At 35.7% G+C, this 22213-nt stretch overlaps 3 protein-coding genes and 1 long non-coding RNA gene across 6 annotated transcripts in view; 2 read left to right on the top strand and 2 right to left on the bottom strand.

Moving 5' to 3' along the window:
• The window catches only part of LOC110459005 (BTB/POZ domain-containing protein 6-like), a 61566-nt gene extending 54135 nt beyond the window's left edge, over positions 1-7431 (bottom strand). For both annotated transcript variants that reach the window (XM_021511026.1, XM_021511032.1), the window contains exons 1-3: positions 7363-7431; positions 5239-5503; positions 3091-3466 (exon numbers count right to left, since the gene is read on the bottom strand). In XM_021511026.1, coding sequence (XP_021366701.1) covers positions 3091-3466; positions 5239-5498 — 636 coding nt within the window. In that variant the 5' untranslated portion in view covers positions 5499-5503; positions 7363-7431. The remainder of the gene's footprint in view (positions 1-3090; positions 3467-5238; positions 5504-7362) is intronic.
• Positions 6131-6827, top strand: LOC110459027. Its single transcript, XR_002463849.1, has 3 exons — positions 6131-6206; positions 6422-6506; positions 6771-6827. It is a non-coding gene; the product is annotated as an uncharacterized LOC110459027 (long non-coding RNA).
• Positions 7432-9628: 2197 nt separating the features above from the next.
• LOC110458976 (multiple epidermal growth factor-like domains protein 11) overlaps positions 9629-22213 on the bottom strand; it is a 38493-nt gene continuing 25908 nt past the window's right edge. For both annotated transcript variants that reach the window (XM_021510994.1, XM_021510985.1), the window contains exons 18-24: positions 21679-21807; positions 20647-20736; positions 20001-20198; positions 13082-13312; positions 12268-12411; positions 11824-11872; positions 9629-11348 (exon numbers count right to left, since the gene is read on the bottom strand). In XM_021510994.1, the coding sequence (XP_021366669.1) occupies position 11348; positions 11824-11872; positions 12268-12411; positions 13082-13312; positions 20001-20198; positions 20647-20736; positions 21679-21807 (842 nt within the window). In that variant the 3' untranslated portion in view covers positions 9629-11347. The remainder of the gene's footprint in view (positions 11349-11823; positions 11873-12267; positions 12412-13081; positions 13313-20000; positions 20199-20646; positions 20737-21678; positions 21808-22213) is intronic.
• On the top strand, positions 13366-18314 carry LOC110458985. Its single transcript, XM_021511005.1, has 2 exons — positions 13366-14942; positions 17991-18314. Exon 1 carries the CDS (start codon positions 13403-13405, stop codon positions 14639-14641), a length of 1239 nt encoding a protein of 412 aa, XP_021366680.1. The 5' UTR covers positions 13366-13402; the 3' UTR covers positions 14642-14942; positions 17991-18314.

Here is a 22213-nt window from a genome sequence, read left to right as displayed (position 1 = left end):
CACACCAGCCACTGAAGTGTCTGGTCCTACCACCACAACCACATTAACAGGACTGTCTGGTCCTAGCGCCACACCAGCCACTGAAGTGTCTGGTCCTACCACCGCAACCACATTAACATTACTGTCTGGTCCTAGTCACACCAGCCACTGAAGTGTCTGGTCCTACCACCACAACCACATTAACAGGACTGTCTGGTCCTAGCGCCACACCAGCCACTGAAGTGTCTGGTCCTACCACCGCAACCACATTAACATTACTGTCTGGTCCTAGTCACACCAGCCACTGAAGTGTCTGGTCCTACCACCACAACCACATTAACAGGACTGTCTGGCTTTAGAGCCACACCAGCCACTGAAGTGTCCGGTCATCAAGCATGAATAAGCTGAGATAGAGTATACATTTTTTTTTATCATCAAGTGAAGCGCCGGAGTAACGTTACAGTTAATTAAGAAATCATAATGTTTGAGTTTTATTATAATAAAAAAAAATCGGAAATAAATATTGTGTATTTGTATGTGCAATTCGTTTAGAATTATCAGTACTCAATTTGGACAATCGTGTCAGCTTTCTTTGTGGAATTATTGTGTCATTATTCATTTTGGATTAATGGTTTTGTATTCAATATGGATTAAAGTGTAAGTATTCGAATTAAGGTAATATGATTTCATATCCTATTTTGGATTAGTGTGTCAGAATTATGTTGAAATTATTGTACAGGTATTGAATTTGGATTATTATGTCAGTATTCGTAGTGGATTAATATATATGTATTCAATTTGGAGTAGTGTTGAAATATTCTATTCGGGTTTATTGTGTCAGAATTCGGTTAGGACAATTGAGTTAATATCCTGTTTAAATTATTGTTAAAGTATTCAATTTATGAATAATTGTTTCCTGTTGGGATTATTGTCAGTATTCTGTTCGAATGATTGAAAAAATGCTCCGTTGGGATGTATATCGACGATACCATTCTACAATGATTATCGACCACTAAGCAGCGATGACTTTAGACGGACATTGTTAACTGATAGAAAACATCAACGAGAAGACATACAGTATCTCAAAAGGAAACATCTTTTGATATTTGACAATTCAACAACGTTGCCTTCAAAGAAAATTGTTAATTTACAAATACACGTATTGTGTCATTTTTATTTTATTGATGAATCTTTGATAGGTTTGTATAGATTTAGTCTTAAGAACCTTGAGATATACTATCAATACCCAAACATCCAAAGAATTGTGAAAAATCCCAACACCAAAAAAACTTCTGAGAACGTATCAATACCAGAAAACTGTTTGACATTGGAGACTTGTGTCTAGAGCCAATGAAAGGCAGTGATAAACTTGACAGCAAGGTTGATGTGTTTTGATAACTGTGACAATAACGTATATTGGTTTTCTTATAAATGATTATGCTAGTTTGTTTGGATATAAGTGGCATGTACTCGCAGGAGCTTACAACAGGCAGGAGATAATGTGGCGATTTATTCGTCCGGTGGTAAGAATGATGTCAGGTTTAGAGTAACATTATGGAGAGAAATGACTTACAAGGGTAGATACTCAGTAAGGATAACTGATTTGTATTTGGACAAGCACTGACCAGCGTGGATGTTAGGGCTAGCCTAGTGGTATGTTATATTACTGTTGTGTAATTAGATACAGGATACTGCAATGTAGGGGCTGTTGTCGACAGTACACATGTGTTTAAATAGCTAATGCTCTGGTCAGTGTTTGTATATATTTAGATAGTGCAGAGGTTAATTTAGAGGTTATATTAAGTGTAGAAGGATAACATCTTAGTAAGGGCAAATGTATATCTAAATATGTTTAGAGGTCAGTTTAGGAGTTATATTTAGTGTAGAAGGATAACATCTTAAGTAAGGACAAGTGTATATGTAAAAATGTTTAGAGGTTAGTTAGGAACTATATTTAGTGTAGAAGGTTTCTTTCTTAAGTAAGGGCCAGCGCATATTAAAAGAGTTCTGAGGTCAGTTTAGGAGTTATATTTAGAGACGAGGGATGCTATATTCAAGGTAGGTCATAGGAAGGTTAGGGTTGTCATGCTTGTATTACATTTAGTGGCAGGCGTGGTGATCCGTAGAGTCAATCATTAGGAAGGCTAGTGACTATACTTAGTCAAGGGGACATCGTGGACTTATATTTAGATATAAGCATCCTGAGTTCTATCTGTAGCAATTAAGGAGGTTTCTATCATTATACTAGAGTATTATAGAATATGTATACATTATGTAGTTTATCTAAATTTAGTAAGCGAGTGGTATATTTTTAGCCCTTATCAAAGGTCCTGTAAATCGATGCTTCGGGGAAAAGATTTGAGGAGCAATTGGATTAGGACTACTTGGCTATAGAGTGGATTGAAGGAGTGCTTGGATATAGAGTGGATTGGAGGAGTGCTTGGATATAGAGTGGATTGCTTGAATGGGGAATGGATTGGATGAGTACTTGGATGGGGAATTGATAGGAGGAGTTCTTGGATGGAAAATGGGTTGGAGGAGTACTTAGATGGGTGGATTGAAGGAGTACTTGGGTGGAGAGTGGATTGGAAGAGTACTTGGATGGGGAGTGGATTCGAAGAATACTTGGGTGGAGAGTGGATAGAAGGAGTACTTGGATGGAGAGTTGATTGGAAGAGAACTTTGATGGAGATTGGATTGGAGGAGTACTTGGATGGAGAGTGGATTGGCAGAGTACTTGGATGGAGAATGGATTGGAAGAGTACTTGGATGGGGAGTGGATTGAAGGAGTACTTGGGTGGAGAGTGAATTCGAAGAGTACTTGGATGAAGAGTGCATTGGAGGAGTAATTGCATGGGTAGCGGATTGGAGGAGTACTTGGATGGGGAGCGGATTGGAGAAGTACTTGGATGGGGGCTGGATTGGAGGAGTACTTGAATAGAGAGTGGATTAGAGGATACTTGGATGGAGAGTGGATTGGGGGAGTACTTGGATGGGGGGTCGATTGAAGGAGTACTCGACATTTATCAAAGACGTATTCATACGTGTCTGTAGGTGTGTTTTATGAAATTGCCTAATGTTTATCAGAAAAAAAACATTTGTAAAACTTACTTTCAGGTTTTGTCGTTTACATTCCGCCTCTGCCCACATTAAGACGGCATTGTACACGTCACTCTCGTCGTATGCTTGTAGGTCATCAGACTCGGTAATACTGACCACACAGCTCGGACACAGGTCAGCAAACGATGAGGACTGTAGTATTTCGTCCGGGGAGTAAGAAATCAATTGAAGGCATTCCGTTTTAAGATTTTCCATCAGGAACTCGTGAGCTAGCTCCAGAAACAGACAAGCATTGTCTACAGACACAGTTTGGTTCAGAAACTCCTCGCACCGTGAAACAAGAATATCTACACAGTATTTCCTGGCAACACTTAAAACCGGTACTGTGTTCTTCTCTGTTAGGTCGATTGTGTCTGTATACAGATACCTGGGAACAAAAAAAGATATTAAAACAACAAGCGTTAACTGCAACGGCCACTATCACACAGATCGCACTAACTTAGTACACGGGGTTGTATCATATCTGACCACGGGGTTGTATCTTTTCTGTACTCGGGGTTGTATCATATCTGATCTAAATCATTTTAAACCCCGAACGTTCAATTCAATACGTACTTATATTAACAATGTATTTTTTGTCCCCGTAAAATATTGATATAGGCTGATAAAAAATCATCAATTAAATTATTTAACCATTACCATATCTTGTCGACGTGGAAATTCACCCTTAGTTTATATCAAATGTCGATAAAACAAGTAAAAATGCAACTTAGTAATGACACTCTCAAAACTCTGCAGGGGGTTAAACCTAGTCGCCAATAAGGATTAGATACAATGGGATACACGTGGTCTATGCATTTTCCAATGCCGTATAGTGTTTAAGTTAATGTGATACGTGAGTATGTATATATTACAGTTTAAGAATGCTTATAGCAAATTACGAAGTGTAGTATAATCGAGGTATGTGGTTACAGGGGAAACCGTGAGAGGATACATCAAATCCTCCATCTTTTCTAAGACAGAAATATTTTCGTTTAATATAAACAACAATAACCCGACCTTGATATTAATTAAGACTAGATGCCTGAGCAACTCTTTGAATCTGAATGTATTTATTAATGTCATCAAATATAACTTCCTTGTTCAAAAACATATAAATAACAGTAAATACGTCTATATTCAGAGGGAATTTGAATTTAACTGGAGGAAATGGAAACATTTTATTAGAATTATAGTTGTTTAATTATGATGATGATACTTTTTAACAATTGCTATTATCGCCAGGACCCCCTTACATAGTCTTTTTAGCTTGGTGCCCCCCCCCCCCTCTCTCTCTCTCTCTCTCTCTCTCTCTCTCCCCCCCCCTCTCTCTCTCTCTCTCTCTCTCTCTCTCCCCCCCCCTCTCTCTCTCTCTCTCTCTCTCTCTCTCTCCCCCCCCCTCTCTCTCTCTCTCTCTCTCTCTCTCTCTCTCTCTCTCTCTATGAAAGTGTATAATGAGGACAATGACAATTCGTTGTGATCGATGAGTATGACGATGATGTGATGACCATGATGTCATATGAGAGTGTTTGATGATATTTATATATTATATATTGCTGTTGTTGTTGTTGTTGTTGCTGCTGCTGCTGCTGCTGCTGATGATGATGATGATGATGATGATGATGATGATGATGAATGTGTAGATGACAATAATGATGTCGTATGATGGTGTATGATGATGATAATGATGATGATATGGCATTTTTGGTTTCCTTTGATGGTGTGATATATTATTGTTGATGATAATGATGACATTGCTGCAAGATGATGGTTTATGACAATGATCATGATTGTGGCAATATTTTGTTGTTGACGATGATTATGATGGTGGCAATATTTTGTTGTTGACGATGATTATGATGGTGGCAATATTTTGTTGTTGACGATGATTATAACAATGACGTTACATGATGGACATATGTTGTTGCTGCTGCTGTTGTCGCAATAATATACGCTGCATTTCTTTTGTTCAAATCAAATGGAACAAATACGTGGAAAATGGCGATCTTTCGAAACCAGTTAAAGCCCTCATAGAATATACACCAATTGCAACAACTGAGTCAGCAATCATTTGAGTATCGAGTCACATAACATTGATATTCTTTTGATGCTTTTGGAAATACCGATGTATGGTCTCATCGTAATACACATTTTACATACCTCAAAAATATCCGGAAAGCATCTTCAGAGGTATCCGGAATGGTTACCTCCCCTTTCTCCGCCATTGGACCCTCAAACATGGCATAAAACACGGGACTTCGGCTGATGAGGACCAGTTTGTGAGCGGAAATTTTTTTCTTGTCTTCGCCGACAAGAAATGTGACGTCGCTAGCTATACCGGAAATGAGGATATGGTCAAAACACTCTGACAGTGTTTTCCCAGTTTGCCAGTCCAATGAAGGTGGTGCAGCGTTCGCCATTATGCCTATGATACCAATGTAACCGGGATAATATTTACAATGTATATGTTATTTTAATATGGGTCAAAGAAGTAATATAGACGGAAAAATCCCATATAACACAGGATCCTAGTGGAGGTATGTCCGTAGCATACGAATTACTTAAAATATTATATGGGGCAAAGAAGTAATTCCAACAGTGTGGACAAGTTTAGGTTGTCAAATTTTCGGAGCGATCCGCTCCTTTTTCAAGACACAGTGAAACAGAACAGTTACATGTACATATACATCATATTACAAGAAGATAATATTGATATACTATAATTGAAAATATAGCTATGTTATTTTAATATTATATATGCATAGCGCTGTGAGTCCTAGTATTCGTACGTACTGTATTGTCAATGTGCTGTGTATGTCCGTGTATCTGTACTGTCCGTGTCACGGGATGTATGTTACCTGTGGTATACATGTACCTGGTAGGTGTAACGTAAGGGTGTGTATGTCCATGTACCTGTACTGTCCGTGTCACGTGATGTATGTTACCTGTGGTCTACATGTACCTGGTAGGTGTAAGGTAAGGGTGTGTATGCAAGTGCCTCGTTTTGGTTTTATATGTTCAGTGTCTTTGTGTAAGTTTGGCGCACAAGTCATTCATATCGGACATTTGACAGCGGACATGTTCAGTGGACAGAGCTAGACAAGTAGTTCGGGGAATATAAATAATTGGTAAGTACTTAATGTAATTTAATAATTGAACTATACGCATTATTTTTCTTACTGTAATATCTATATATGTAAGTTAGAATAATATCGATTTGGATAAATTATCTCTCTTCCTGAATTACCATTTTGTGAATATCCGTCATCCATCATTTTGATGAGTACATCATTTTAAGTTAATTTTAATATCTTAAGTATATAAAGATTTCATTGTATTTCAGTTGTTGCCAAGCTAGTCAACTACAGTATGTCGTATTGACGACTCTTACCAATGTCTCATCTTTAGACCCTTGACCCATTGTTGGGGTAGGTACATAGAAAATTTACTTCGTGTAAAATTATGTATTGGACACGTATATATGATTTATTAAGTATTTAATAAATGTAATGTATTTTGTTATCTGTATAATGAAATGTATATTTCATTACTATTATTATTAATAATATTATTATTAAACTTATGATTCAAAATTTTGAGTTACTTAGATAAATGTAAAGCCTTCGTATTGTCCATATATGTTGTAACCCTTTTTAACTAGAATTTAATTGGTTTGTATTGTTTCCTTGTAGGGTCTTGAATGTCTTAAATATACTTAAAAGAAATGAAATAAATGTTCATGAAGAACGAAACCGTCTTTGTTACACCTACATCAATGTTTAAATATGTCATTTCTCAAATATCACTAACAACGTCTTCTCGTATACGAAGTGACATCATGTTTTACACAAATAATACTTTTAAATAAAATGTGAATTAGAACAGCCAGTTATCGAATCAGTTAAAAACAAGGTCATATTTTACTCCGCAATTTGGTCCCTTATGTGGCCTCACCTGTCAAACATAAGTGCACAACAATATAGCAGTGCTATATTGAAAAGAATCCCTGATGTGTGAAATTACAAACGGTAGCCTTGTTATCGATAACACATTCCAATATAAAATTCGGTGTATATATAAAGAGTGAATAGTCGATATTCCTTATTTTACCGTCACCTATGATTGTATATTGTTTACTGTCTGGGCTTCGCCTAGTTGTACTCCATTTTACGTACCAAACACCGCCATATATATCTTAGTTTGATATGTTTTGTCATACAGTATAATCACTATCGATAACTCAAGATATTATGTGAAAATATACCATAACCATGGGCAACATACCTTGTAAAATTTGCCTTTTCCTAATATAACAGCAGTGTCCTTCCGTACCGAAAGTTAAATAATAGGGTATTTCCATATGTACCCGATATAGACATAAGGGGCCCATTAGAGGGTACATGAAAAGATAGCATGAACGTCATATATAGAAGAGATGTTCTACACGTTTATACCTAACAGAATAAGATGTTTGACTTTGGAATTAAAAAAAACGAGCAAAGGTTGTCTGTTGTAATAGTTTAAACAAACTTGTTCTTTCTCGTGTCAGTAGAAAGTCGAAGGTTAGTTAATCTTAAGTAGTTTCAAAATGAGTTTGACAACATACACAATCTATAAGTATAACGGCAAATACAACAAGGTGATCATGTGCGTTTATGTGGGAAGTGTGACAACATTCCAAAGATATAGATATAACGGCCAATATCATAAGGTGATCATAGGATTGTGTGTTTTATCAGTGTAGTTTCTGCTGTCTGGTTTATTATTCAAAGCAATTCTATAGAAGTTTATAAATGGAAATAATTTCACTACAACGTTATTCCCCTTTATAAATCTATATATTTGTCATACGGCGATACTTACATTATCTTTCTTTGTGTCCCACTTACGTTCTGATTCCACGATACAAGTGTTCTTGCTGAGCATATAAGCATTGAACAGAAGATGATAGTATGTCAGCATTGTCGACATTTGTACCGATTATTTGTATTAAGTCGAGGGAGTAAAATGTAAGTTATTGTGTTGAAAAAAATAGAAAATAAATTAATATGAAAAGATTGTTTCACGGGAGAAATATGAAAAGTAAAAACAATAGTCGTTATAAAATACAATAACAGTTAATATGTATAAGTGTTAAATATAAATATCATATACATATATCATAATAAATATACCATATGTTAGTCAATATATACGTATTACACGTAAACATTGTAAACACAGACGTAATGTAAATACTGAAAACTGTTTCAGTAATGTTCATGAGAAAATGTTGTCCGGTTTTCTTTCTGCCCTTGCATTACGATAAACTCTGTGTTACATTTGGACTGTATATAAGAGTCATTTACGGACATTGACGTCACAAATATTATTGACGGGGACCGAAAAGAATTTACGCCCATAAACGGATCCTTTCCAGCAGAATTCCAGTTTCTACATCATTGTAGGGCATTTAATGCTGAGAAAGATAAAGTGATCATCTATACATTGCCGCAGGCTTACTTCTGTTTTTGAGATGTGTTAAGTCGCTAACGAATCATCGTCCCTTTGTCTTTAAATAATTTCTTTAAGTGTAATTAAACACTACCTCCACACATAATTGTAAAAACTAGTTTCCAAAATTTATATCTTGAACGCAGCATTAATTCGTAAACATTTTCGGGAAAAACTACACAGCAGGTGACAGCACCTGCTACATTATATCAGGTTACATAAGAAAAGCTTAACGCAATGCACGTGATACTCAGTGACACCGGGGACATTTATAGCATCGCTATGTTTAAGGAAGTAAATATACTATCATCTTCCCTTTTTGTGCATGTCACCGTATATGAACGCAGTCACGTGTGATTTGTATAGGTATATAGAGACGTATTCTTACACAGTTTTAATTATCAATTAGGCATTTTTATACTTTTTCATTTGAGCATTCGTTGGGATTTGCTCAGGCTATATGTAATACAGTACATGATACTATGATACAAAAAATACTCTTGATGTGTTTTCATGATAAATAGTATGTGCTAATGTGATGTTTGATGGGTAATATTGTTATTTAATATCAATACTGCTATAGATATTCGAACGGATTAAGTAGTTTAAGTAAAGACACCATTAGCACAATTGCAATGCAAATACACTAATATGAACCAAGGCTTACAATAAAAGTTTAACACGAACGAAAACAACGATACCTTCCAAAAAAAACCTGGTTAGCATCGTTACACTGTTACAGACTCATGAATATTTATAGTGTATAATGTCATGCTCCGCCATCTGCGGAATGGTTAAAGTGAATGCCAATACTATTTATTTACTTCAGGCAAATAAAATGTACAGCACACGTATAGGACAATCTAGAATTAAATAATTAATCAAGGCATATGTCATGCTCTGCCATCTGCGGAATGGTTAAAGCGAATGCCAATACTATTTATTTACTTCAGGCAATTAACAACAAACATACCACTACGTCAAATATAAAAACAACAAGTATCGCACACGGGTTAGAACACAGTTTTATTTTGTCATTAAAACAAAGAATTATCTCAATTAAACAACAAAACACATATACACCAAACTAAGCACACTTTGTCAACATTTTTATATTGCAACATTAACACTGAACATCATCTTATAACTCACTGAACATCATCTGATAATTCACTTTCAACACAGACTTTTAAAAAATCTTAAAAACTTAAACGTGGATACTGTTACTGTTCGAGTCTGTTTGAGGATACTATTGTTGTATTTGTTCATTTAATTCAAACGTTGCATTTTTTAATAATACCTCTGAAACAAATATGCATGTAAGTATATTGATAATAGTGATTGTATCCACTCTTCTGGTTGTTCATGTATCGTTAATAAGAATTGTAAAAGCAAAACATTCATATGTACAAAAAATATATCGAAGCAGAAAGAGTGATCTAATCAAAGATGCCAAAAATAAATAATTCATGAAAATAATCTTTCATTACAGGAACTTTTACTGATTATCTCATATATAAATAGATATTTTCTAATGATGTGGTACTACGTTAAACATATAACAACTTTAAAAATAGCGAAAAACATTAAACTCCACTATAACAGAAAACTTATTAGATATTTTTTTATACAACGTTGTCAGATGTAGGTTTCGTGATCCGTCCAATCTATTTACTCACAGATAGTCGCCATATTGTCTATATACTGGATCACTACTGTATGTTCGTACGCATTTTATTTCGTGGTTTGTAGCCATTTAGATAGGTTTGTGGTACAAACTATCGTGATAACCCACGTAATCAGTAGTCAAAGACGTTGTATTTATTTTCGTGGTTCTGTATAAATCATGAAAACCATGAACATTCTGAAAGAAATTGGTCTGGGTACAAACTGTCGTAGTTACCCAACGCAAACAAGACTCAAGGTTATCAATCAAATTTGTTGTTTGTTATTTTCGTGGTTCTGTGTAAATCATGAAAACCATGAACATTCTTAAAAAAATGGTCTGGGTACAAACTGTCTTAGTTACCCAACGCAAACAAGACTCAAGTTTATCAATCAAATTTCGTTGTTGTTATTTTCGAGGTTTTGTATAAATCATGAAAACCATGAACATTCGTTTGCACAGTGAACATATTATGATGTAAAGAAATTGGTCTGGGTACAAACTGCCGTAGTTTTCCAACCCAAGCAGAAATGAAGTAGATCAAACAAATTCATTGTTGTTATTTTCGTGTTTCTACAACAACCTCGAAAACTATGAACATACACATACAGTGAACAGTTCGTGTTTAAAGAAATCGGTCTGAGTATTAAGTGTCAATCTCTAGTTGACCAGATTACTGTATTGACATTAAATTTCACGTATAACTGTCATTTTTTCCTGAAAAGTCATAATCAAGACGTCAGTGATGACATGGTGTTCAGAGAGTCAGTTATCTACTGAGAGCTTCGTAGATCGTGCGCCCAATGTCTGGTATATAACAATTTAATGGGGCGCAATTCTCTAGACATGGGGCAACACCCAAGGCGAGCGTCTGTTCCAAACCAGAAGAACTTTTCGTTCCAATTTTAATGATTTGGACGTTGAATAAGAACCTTTTTTGCTGCTTCTAATGTATCACCTCGTCATATTTTGCAGTTGATGGCAGAATTTATTCCTCACTTTTAAGATATGATTCTTAATTACCGTTCTTTTGTTGACGAGTGATAATATATATTTGCGTCGCCAATATTTGTAGTATAATGCTTCTTTGTTGATGAAGGAGTCTGGAATTCTACAAAACATAAACAAACATGAAATTGAATTTTAAATAGTTTTAAAAAGTGTACAAATAAAATAACTGTGCTTTGATGATTATAGTAGCAATAAGTGAGCTAAGATTGTGTCTCAATTCAGATAGTTTGTAATTTCCCCATTTAGATTTTTTTCGAATAGTATTTTATGATTTGAACAGAATATGTATTCAACGGGGTAATTTGTGTTATTTATGATATTATTAACAGCTCAAAAGGAATGTTTTTTTTAAAACAAATATCTACATGTTAGTGAACTTTAAACCTCTGGTGTTTTTATCACGAGAATCACTTCGTTTCAAGCGGTTCAAGTAAAACGCCAAACAATTTGGCAAATAAAACAAACAGTTTGCTCCATGTAGTTGTCAGCTTGTTTTGAATTTATGCAGGGTCCAATTTAAACGGAGTCAATATTATTTGACATTTTCATTATGCGATCATATGCAGAATACCTACCAATATAACGGCCAGTCTTTGTTTCGGGCTTTTTCCATATCTATTGAATCTGAAACAACAACACAATAAAAATATCACACAATAATAAGAATTTACTTTGATAATAAATCTTAAAATAGAAACAATTACTATAATTGCAGTATTCCTCTTAAAATCTAAAACATTTATTTTATCTATATTCCACTTTCCAATCCATGTAGGGAATATAGGTAATATACATTAATGTTAGCTCTATAAATCTAATGGTATCTGTTATGTTTCGTATTCCCTAATATATATCTGCGTTTACAGCCGAATGTTCAACATGTATTTCTCTTAACTGTTATCTTTGACCATATTCTAAAAACGGTGTGGCACTTTGCGTGGCTACATCGACCATATATCATTTCGATATATTTACAGACTGATATAATCATTGTGATGATATTGTACAGAATAACATACCGAGTGACACGTTGTCGTAGTCCCGGGGTGGACTCGCCTCCTCAGATTTATCTAGATTGTTTACCAGATCGACCTGTATCTTATTGTTGTACATCATGTCCTTAGCACAAGCCTTTGAGCCATTTTCATACGTATTGCTGGCTCCTGTAATGTGACAAAGTAATGTAACCGATTGGATGAACAGCACCAGAATATTAAGTTACATCCGAAATAAGAACCATCAAAAAATATAACGGGATCAATAAAAATACACCAAAACAAAATCAACACTATAACAAAATAACACTGTTTTCCATCATTAAATATCTTGTATCATGTCATCATTCGAAATATTGTAGTTTGTCATCATTAAATATCTTGTATCATGTCATCATGTCATCATTAGATACATTGGTATCATGTCATTATTCGATATATTGTATCATGTCATCATTCGATATATTGTATCATGTCATCATTAGATATATTGTATCATGTCATCATTAGATATATTGTAGTTTGTCATTATAAGATAGCTTGTATCATGTCATCAGTCGATATATTTTAGTTTGTCATGATTAGATAGCTTGTATCATGTCATGATTAGATATATTGTAGTTTGTCATCATTTGATAGCTTGAAGCATGTCATCATTAAATATCGTATAGCATGGTATTACTATATATTTGTTGCATGTCACCATTATATATCTTTTAGTATGAGATGCTAACATTGTATTTAAAAAACGTAATGAAAAATGCATTGATATCTTAGTTTAGAACACTTTTGAAAAAACAGATGCATATATTGATAAGCAACTAAATCATTATGTTACCTAAGGAGGCGTTTTTGTAGGTGTGCGCCTCGAGGGCCTTGAAGTCCGTATATCTGTCCTCGTCGTCGTCTGGGTAGGAGGGAGAGCAGGAGGCAGCAGCACTGCACGGCCCGGGGCCCGGGGGCTGCATCTGATTGTCGTGTTCCCGGCGTCTGTTGTTCAGGTTGTCAATATGAGTGTTGGTACCCGTATTAGCTCCGTATACTGGGTTAATTATACCGGCCATACCGTCTGATAAGAAGAACAAATGGTGGAAACAGTCAAGCCAGTGACAAACTATTGGATGATGTGTACGTTTTATTTCACTATATCGATGGTTCAATGAACGTTGCTGATCTCAACAATGTGTTAAGATATAAAGACCGTATAAAGTCTTCGTGTGAAAATGTGACCCCTTCAGGTACCCCTGACATAGATGTATTACATAGTGGACAGTCACCCGGTACACATTCCACCGAGAGTGTAAACAATATATATACAGATAGCACCCGTACAGGTCACGCGTCAATAGACAGAGACACTATCGAAGATTTGTTTCGTCTGATCGTCGGTCTCCGGAACGATATGATGGACAGGTTAGATTACATGGCATACAAACACACGGAAGAAATAAAAGAGTTAAACAAGGAAATTAGCACCCTAAGAACAGAAGTAACGAACAGGAATGATATCATTATGAGGCAACAAAATGGAAAGGTAAAAGAACATGAAACGAAAAAGCTGAGGAAAGAAACAAGTATGCTGAAATCGGACATAACGGACACCACTAAGACACAGACGAAAAATGTAACTGACAACAATGACTCAATTACTAAGCAACTAAATGTACAGGTAGCAAAGAACATTGAGCTTGGAAAAAAACAATCGAATGGAAAAATAAAGGTAAACAACATTGAACATGATGGTATAACAACAGAGAACAATAATGTTATAATCATAGACAGTTTCTCTGATGTTATAAATAACAGTACACTCTCAAAATCAGACATCGGCACAACGGACAGCTATTCTGACCGGGTGAAAAAAGGTGGTATCGCGTCCCGTCGTAATAGACCAGACCCCCAGACGAGACCGCGGGAAAACAGGAAGACTAACACGCGCAAGGAACCAGACGAACAATCGAAATATGTGTTTCAGGGTGTTCAACGCAAGAAACGCACAAAACGTATACTAATGTCAAGAATTAAGGCTAACGGTTCATACAAAGAGGTCGTAGAATCCGTTATTGGATATGCGGCCGACAATGGCATTACTGTCACATATGTACGCATTTTGAAATGCTGGGACAATTACAAAGAGCCTACATATACGGCGAGAATTAATGTTATAGAGAACGACTATGATGTAGCCATACAAAATGAATTCTGGCCGCCAGGTGTGCTAGTCCGCGAGTGGTTTGACCGATTCGACCAGGACGGACAACGCTCGTCTGTAACAGCAAACCAACAAAACGATCGCGAATGGACGGGTATACAGGATGACAACTACTGGAATGCAGGATTCGCAAGTGAAAGCGGCAACAACTACGATAGGTATCAAGATGACTGGCTCAATGATTAAGTGTGTATCATACCTTATTGCTGTGTTTGTTCTTATCATTCTAGCTGCCATGAGATTACAGAGCTGGAATATACGCGGTGTTATGTTTGGAACACCTTATTTATGTGAAACACTTTGTAATTCTGATATCTGTTTTTTAGCAGAACACTGGTTAATGCCGGAGCAATTGGGCTTCCTTGATAGTATCGACAACGATTTCAAATATATCGGAAGATGTGACGACAGGATAGCAATAGAACCTGAAAATAGGAAAGGTCGTGGTTTTGGAGGAGTTGCTATGCTATGGCGTAAACATCTTAAGGTAACGCCTCTTCTTCAAGATGGCAACGATAGGGTAATTGGTATATATGTTGATATTGGAAATATGTCGTATTATATTATTGGTGTACTGATGCCGTCCACAAATTTACCTCTATGTGATTATAAAGATACCATGCAATGTCTATGTGATATGTATGATAAATATGTTGAAAATGGATCAGTAATAGTGATGGGAGACTTTAACGCTCATTTATCAAAGGAATTTGGTAGTAAAAACAGTGCTGAAGCTAACGTGAGAGGGCGAATTCTGCAGCAGTTTATGCGAGATCGATTTCTGATATCTGCTAATTCCCAAAACTGGTCTGATGGGCCAAATTACACTTACCTTTCTGGTGACGGTGGTAGGGTGTCTATGATTGACCATGTTCTGGTGCCGATATCTAAAATCGATCTTGTCGAATCGTGTCGTATATGCGATGACCAGTTTCTTAACGTGTCTGATCATCGACCTATACAATTTACATTACGCGTACTACTTTCTAAGCGTCATACTATAACACCTGACTTCTCTGTAAACTGGAAGAAGGTGACCGAGATGCACATCAATAACTATAAACAATCACTTGACGCGATGATTGAAAACACATCTTTACAGTCAAGTGACATCGAAAATATAGTGAATTTGTTTAATAATGCAGCGAAATTAACGCTGCCTATAAAACAATATAAGCATTACTTAAAACCGTATTGGAATTCTCGTCAAGTTAAATCACTGCATGCTAGGATGAGAACTCTCAGGTTGTTGTGGATAAGTGAAGGTCGACCCAGAGGTTTCGAGTTCGAATCTTATTCGAATTATAAGTCTGCTAAGAGATGTTTTCGCAATGAACTAAATATAGCTCGCGAAGACTATGAGCGTGAACAATTTGCGGAATTAGAGTCATTAGCAGAGATAGATATTGGTACGTTTTACCAGGCCGTACGACGGAAGAGGTCAATAGGGAAAAATTCACATTCATGTGAACTTTTAGTAAACGGGAAAATCACGCGTGATTCGGATATTCTGAGAGAAGCGTGGTACGATCACTTTAGTAGACTAGCATGTCCCCTAAGTCAACCACACTTTGATGATAGCTTTAAGATCTATATTGAGAATGCCGCACGTAACATGCATATAGAAAGTTATAACAACTCTGATGGTATATGTGATCATCCAGTATCTTTGCCAGAAGTGAAGCGCGCTATTTCTAATATGAACTGTGGCAAAGCGGGGGGACATGATGGATTAGTATTAGAACATATAAAATATGCTAGTAACACTATGATGGAGATAATTGTACATATGTTTAATAACATTATCGAAAGCGAAAGCTATCCAGAACATTTTAAATATGGTATTGTGATAACTTTATTCAAGGGAGGGAAACGAGATAGATTATTAATGGATAATTACAGGGATATAACGTTAACACCCGTTTTACAGAAAATTTTAGAAAAGGTTCTGTTCTTTAGAGTTATAAAGAAATGCAATGAAATTAATTTCCCTCACAAATTGCAACAGGGGTTTAGAGAACAATGCGGTAGCGTTACGGCTGCTTTCATTGTGAAAGAATCTATCTCTTATTATATTGAGAAGAGATCGAAAGTATATGCAGCTTTTCTTGACAATCAAAAAGCGTTCAACACTGTATGGATCAAAGGGCTAATGTATAAAGTGTATAAATTGGGATTCAATGGCAAATTTTGGAGAATTTTATATAACTCGTTTATTGATGTTAAAGCATCAGTGCTTTTCGAAGGCAAGAGAAGTAAGACGTACACTATAGGACAGGGGGTAGGTCAAGGTCGAGTTCTCTCTGCTTGGTGTTTCCTTGTTATGATAGACGACCTTGCTAGTGAGTTAGACAATCGAGGTCTTGGACTTACGATAAAAGATATACACGTACCATGCGTGTTATTAGCGGACGACACATTAGTATTGTCAGCCTCTATAGGGCTACTTCAAAAAGAATTAGATATAGTATATACATACTCTACTCGTTGGCGTCTCAACTATAACTCCACAAAGAGCTCTCTAGTAATATTTCAATCCCCACGTCGACGTGTGATGTCAGAAGAATGTGGGCCTATACAATGTAAAATTGGTTCCGATATAATTCCAATGACATCACAGAAAACGTACGCTGGGATAACGTTTACCCATAACCTACAATCAAGCAGTAGTATTTTTGATGCTTGTGTGAAAGGAAGGACTAACCTAAATTCACTTTTAAGTATTGGTATTCACCCCAATGGGCTGAACCCTGTATTAAGTTTTAATATTATTAAAAGTGTTGTATATTCAAGTATGTTGTATGGTTGTGAGCTTTGGAATTCATATACTAAGCAAGCTGTAGAAGAGTTGGAACGTACACAGAGATATGCATGTAGACGTTGTATTGGTCTTCCTAAAACTTCCTCCACAGCAGTGACTGCTCAGTGTTTAGGGTCATTTGATATGTGGAGCGAAGTGGAGAGAAGGAAACTATTATTTTGGAACAAATTGTGTTTAGGTGGTCCAAAATTTTTATGGAAAACACTTTTTATTATTAGACTATGTCAGTTTATGTATGGTAGTTCATCAACTACTCAAATAGGATTTCTGCCTGATATATATAACATAATGGTTAAATTTAATATAGAGTCATTTATCAATGACTATGTTCTAAATATATTCGTACCACCGATGTTATGCTGGAAACGTTTCATTAATAGATTTATATATGATTTTTATTATATAAGGTGGACAGATAAACTAAATACACGTGATGAACATAAGAGATATGCTGCTATCCATAGTGATCCGGGAATAAATCCAATATTGCAACTAAGCACTAAACAAATTTCTCAACAACATGTATGGGATCTAGTAGAGTTATTTAAATACTCAATATCTTGTGAGAATGAATTGGTTATATGTAAGATATGTGAGAAAACAAGTAAAGATATTGTGTTGCATTTTATATTAGAATGTCCAGGTTTATACTTAAGCCGTGATAAAATGATGGATGGTGTTGTAAATGCTATAGAAGTATTGTCATATGTACAGTTTTCAGAACAAAGCATTGAAGACCAGTGCAGCTTTTTACTTGGCGATCAATCACATGTATACTTGACTGATATAGAGTGGGAAACACTAATGATAAATATGGCTGGAAATATCAAAGGAATGGTATGTGAGATGGAGAGTTTTCTATAATTAACCTATTGATGTATATATAAGTGTAAACGTATATATGAAAAAGATGTATGAGGAATATATATTGTAGTGAACATTTTGTATCATGAATTATATAATGCTGTTATATGAATGTCCAATATGTCATTATTTAATACATTTACTTCTCAAAACGATGTTTATATATAAATTAAGACACATTTTGTAAAACTGTTTTGACATATGAAATCTCCTAAAGGAGGAAATAAAGAATGTCTGTCTGTCTGTCTGTCTGTCTGGAAGGTGTTAAATAGTCAGTTTTATAAGGGAAGAAAAATATCAATCTTACGTTATAGGAGGGTTAACTTTTAGCTCTTATGTTCTTGGATGTTAAGAATCGACAGTAACGATTAGTGAAATTACTTGCTGCCATGCCTGGAATAAGCATCGTACGTTGTATTCAGTTAAAGTTTGAGATTGAATGCTTATCTAGGTATTGTAGAGGATACTACAAAATTATATTACCTGCAACTGAGTGCGATTGGGTATATCAGTCGAGGGCAAAGATGCAGTAACATAATTCCAACCGAGACGGAAGCCGAGGTTGGGATGTTACAGAATCTAAGCCCGAGACCAAGATTACCCGATATTGCTCAGTTACTGGTAATTGATTTTTTCTCGCACCTATTAGTTAGAAAGAAAACTTTTCAATTTTGCTTAAGTCTACAAGTATCCCGTCTTGGGCCTTAAATAAAAAAATTACGTCTATACTACTAAGGCTACATTTGAATGCTTCTGCGTAAAATAGTAGTCCATCCTTACAAAGAACGTAGTTCACATAATAGATTATATTTGATCTACAACATCAGATATCTATCAACATCAAAACAATACATATAACGACATATCAGAATATTTAAAATGCAGATTGTCAATTTCAAGCCGTTAACGCGTTGATGAATACATAGCAGTGTCAAAATTCTGCGAAATGTCACGTAAAGGTACCAGACAAATAGGACGGGATAGAAAAATCTAGCATTGGACATGACGTGTGATATCTCTGTCCGAGATGCGAGAAAATCTAAATCTATGTACATTTATATGGATCAATTAAGTTTTTAACGGTTATTTCCAAAATAACACTGGGGACTTGTAAACGTATGTTTGTAGGATACGAACTACTTAAAATTGGCAAATGGGGCACGGAAGTAGCTATCAAAGTATCGGAGCAACCCGCTCCTTTATTGAGACGCAGATAAAAAACACATAAAAATTACCTTAAGTAAAAACAATATTTAAATACCTGTATAATAGGATACAGATATGTACATTTATATTGCTGTGACTGTCATATTATAAAGAAGTTAAGATGTAAGAAGAAAACAAAATAGGGGTAAAACACGTCCTTTATACAAGAAAACTGGCTAAATGCAAAAAGGATAAAGACACACCTCTTTATGTCTGCATTATAGGCTCTTTGCACAGACGACATGTACACACCACCCTTAAATTCGTGTGATGTAAGTTTTACAAATTATATAGCGCGCTATATACATGTTGTATCTTATGCATGCTTGCAAGTGGCTAAAGTCTGGTCCGTGATACAAAATCCCTATAATCAAGACACTTGGAGTTATCATACTGTTAGAGTGGCGTCAATGGGTTCGGTTGGTGTACCTTATCATTCCTCTTATTTGGTTTTAACTACTGTTTTCTATGAACCAAATATAAGATATATAGGAATGAAGATGGCATATTGATTTTAACGAAATGCAACATTTACAAAATTAAGATGATGAAAAATCTTTATTTATACCCTTTCCAATACCACACTTCGAACATTGCAATGGCTTAAACTTTCTTTTTACTGACAAATTGATAAAAATCAATACGTGTACATACTTCCTTGGTTTCTGGCTGAATAAAATTGGAGCGTATCAGTTTTATTTTCTTGGAGACGCTTGACTCTGTTCCGGAAGTAAAACACCAGTAAGACCAAGACGATAACAAGGATGACAGCTACCACTGACATGGTAACAACAGTCCCATTGACGCCTGATTCCTCCATTGGAGCTACTCTCGTATTGACTGTCGCGGAGGCTACAAGGAAGCAACAACACAATGAAGACACGTAAAACATCGCAATATCTTTTCAAAAATAAACAGAATCATTGGTAATCTGAACAAACCTGAACCTACATACATTGCCGTGTGTTTGTTTAAGGTCCTGTGTTATTTAGAACTATTAACATCATTTTGAAATAATGTTCAATACAGTGGTAATGATTAAGCATTTCTTAAGGTCCATTGTGTCCTATCTTATCTATTGCTAATATGAACAATAGAGTTTTAGTGCTGGTTTCCTCTTCAGTTAAGTGCCAATTGCATACCTCTTGATAGAACTGACATTATGTAACCAATGTTACCGGATTGTACTGCACGGAAAGAACAAACAGAGAGTGCTAAAGATGTGTTAGTGTTGCGGTAACAAATGAATAGAAGGCGAATCACTTGAAATAGACCGCACATTTGCATTGTATGTACTTACATATACACCCATGTACCGGGTGACAGGTTTCTTTCTTATCACAGTTACATAGCTTGTGGCAGTCCTGACCGTAGTATCCCTCACTACAACCTGGAAACACCGAACATATGTGATAAGTTACATAGTTACAAAGCTTGCGACTATTTAAACCCGACCGCTATTTGTTACAACTCCCGATCAAATAATAAATCGCATGTGACTTGTTATTCAGTGAAATAATCTGTGAGTCCTGGCCAAGGGTTTCCTTCGCTAAAACCTGGAACCTTTAGAATATATATTCAATGAGAAGTTACATAATCGTAAAGCTCGTGACAGTTTTAATTCGAGTTCTACCTGCTGCAAACCTAGCTCGGATAATACACCTGTGACTTGTTACTAAGTTGTGATTTTAGAATGTGTTTCTATAGGTTACAGAAGAGAGCCAATTATCCGCATTCAATAAAAGACATAATGATGGTTCGGAAAAGTGGTCGTTCGGATAAATGGTCACACAATAACAACACAAGCTATATATCAGGGACACGACCAAGGTTGGCATATCCAATTGGTGGAACAATCTTCGTTCTACTGTACTTGTTTAACACTTCCTAATGTCAGAAAAAACGTTAGAGTCACAGGGTTATACAGCCTTTGAACCAAGTACCCGTCACTATCACCTGGTGATTTGAAAATATTGAGTGATACCAATTTTTGTTTTCAAAATCGTTACTTTTCTTGCTTAAAGTTGAAATGTTACATATTCATCTATTTACGTAAATAATGTGTGTCATGATAGAAGCGGAATTCCCCACAATCATTGCTTATATGAAGGTACAGAGTATCTTTCGGTTTACGTCCTTCCCTATGCTACAAACAAGGGAAGCAATATATGTGTCAGAACATATGGCAAATAGCAATACACTGTGAGGGAAATTTTCCAGGATGTGTGGTATACTTTAATATATATAAAAACAAATACCACGGTTACTGCAATACTTCATACAACAACATGTAAAAGATATACAGCATGTATAATGAAATTGTAATGCTTACTCTGGGAGCACGTGAATCCCATGTAACCCGGGAAACAGTGACACGAGCCGTCTGTACGTCTACACTCTCCGCCGTTCTCACAGTTACATCTCGACTTACACTTGTATCCATAGTAACCGGCAAGACAGGCTACAACAACAATATAGTAACAAAGATATATAGTAACAACAATATAGTAACAACACATGACTCGGGTCTATAATCACAACAACAATATAGTAACAACACATGAATCGGGTCTATAATCACAACAACATTATAGTAACAACAACAATATAGTAACAACGCATGACTCGGGTCTAAAATCATAACAAAAATATAGTAACAACACATGAATCGGGTCTATAATCACAACAACAATATAGTAACAACAACAATATAGTAACAACGCATGACTCGGGTCTATAATCACAACAACAATATAGTAACAACACATGACTCGGGTCTATAATCACAACAACAATATAGTATCAACACATGACTCGGGTCTATAATCACAACAACAATATAGTAACAACAACAATATAGTAACAAC

The sequence above is a fragment of the Mizuhopecten yessoensis genome, unplaced genomic scaffold (genome assembly GCF_002113885.1).
Source record: "Mizuhopecten yessoensis strain PY_sf001 unplaced genomic scaffold, ASM211388v2 scaffold1311, whole genome shotgun sequence".
NCBI lineage: Eukaryota > Metazoa > Mollusca > Bivalvia > Pectinida > Pectinidae > Mizuhopecten > Mizuhopecten yessoensis.
This window is presented reverse-complemented; position numbering and strand designations above follow the sequence as displayed.

Coding starts and splice junctions, on each gene's coding strand:
- LOC110458985 (XM_021511005.1), top strand. CDS start 13,403: ATGAACGTTGCTGATCTCAACAATGTGTTAAGATATAAAGACCGTATA.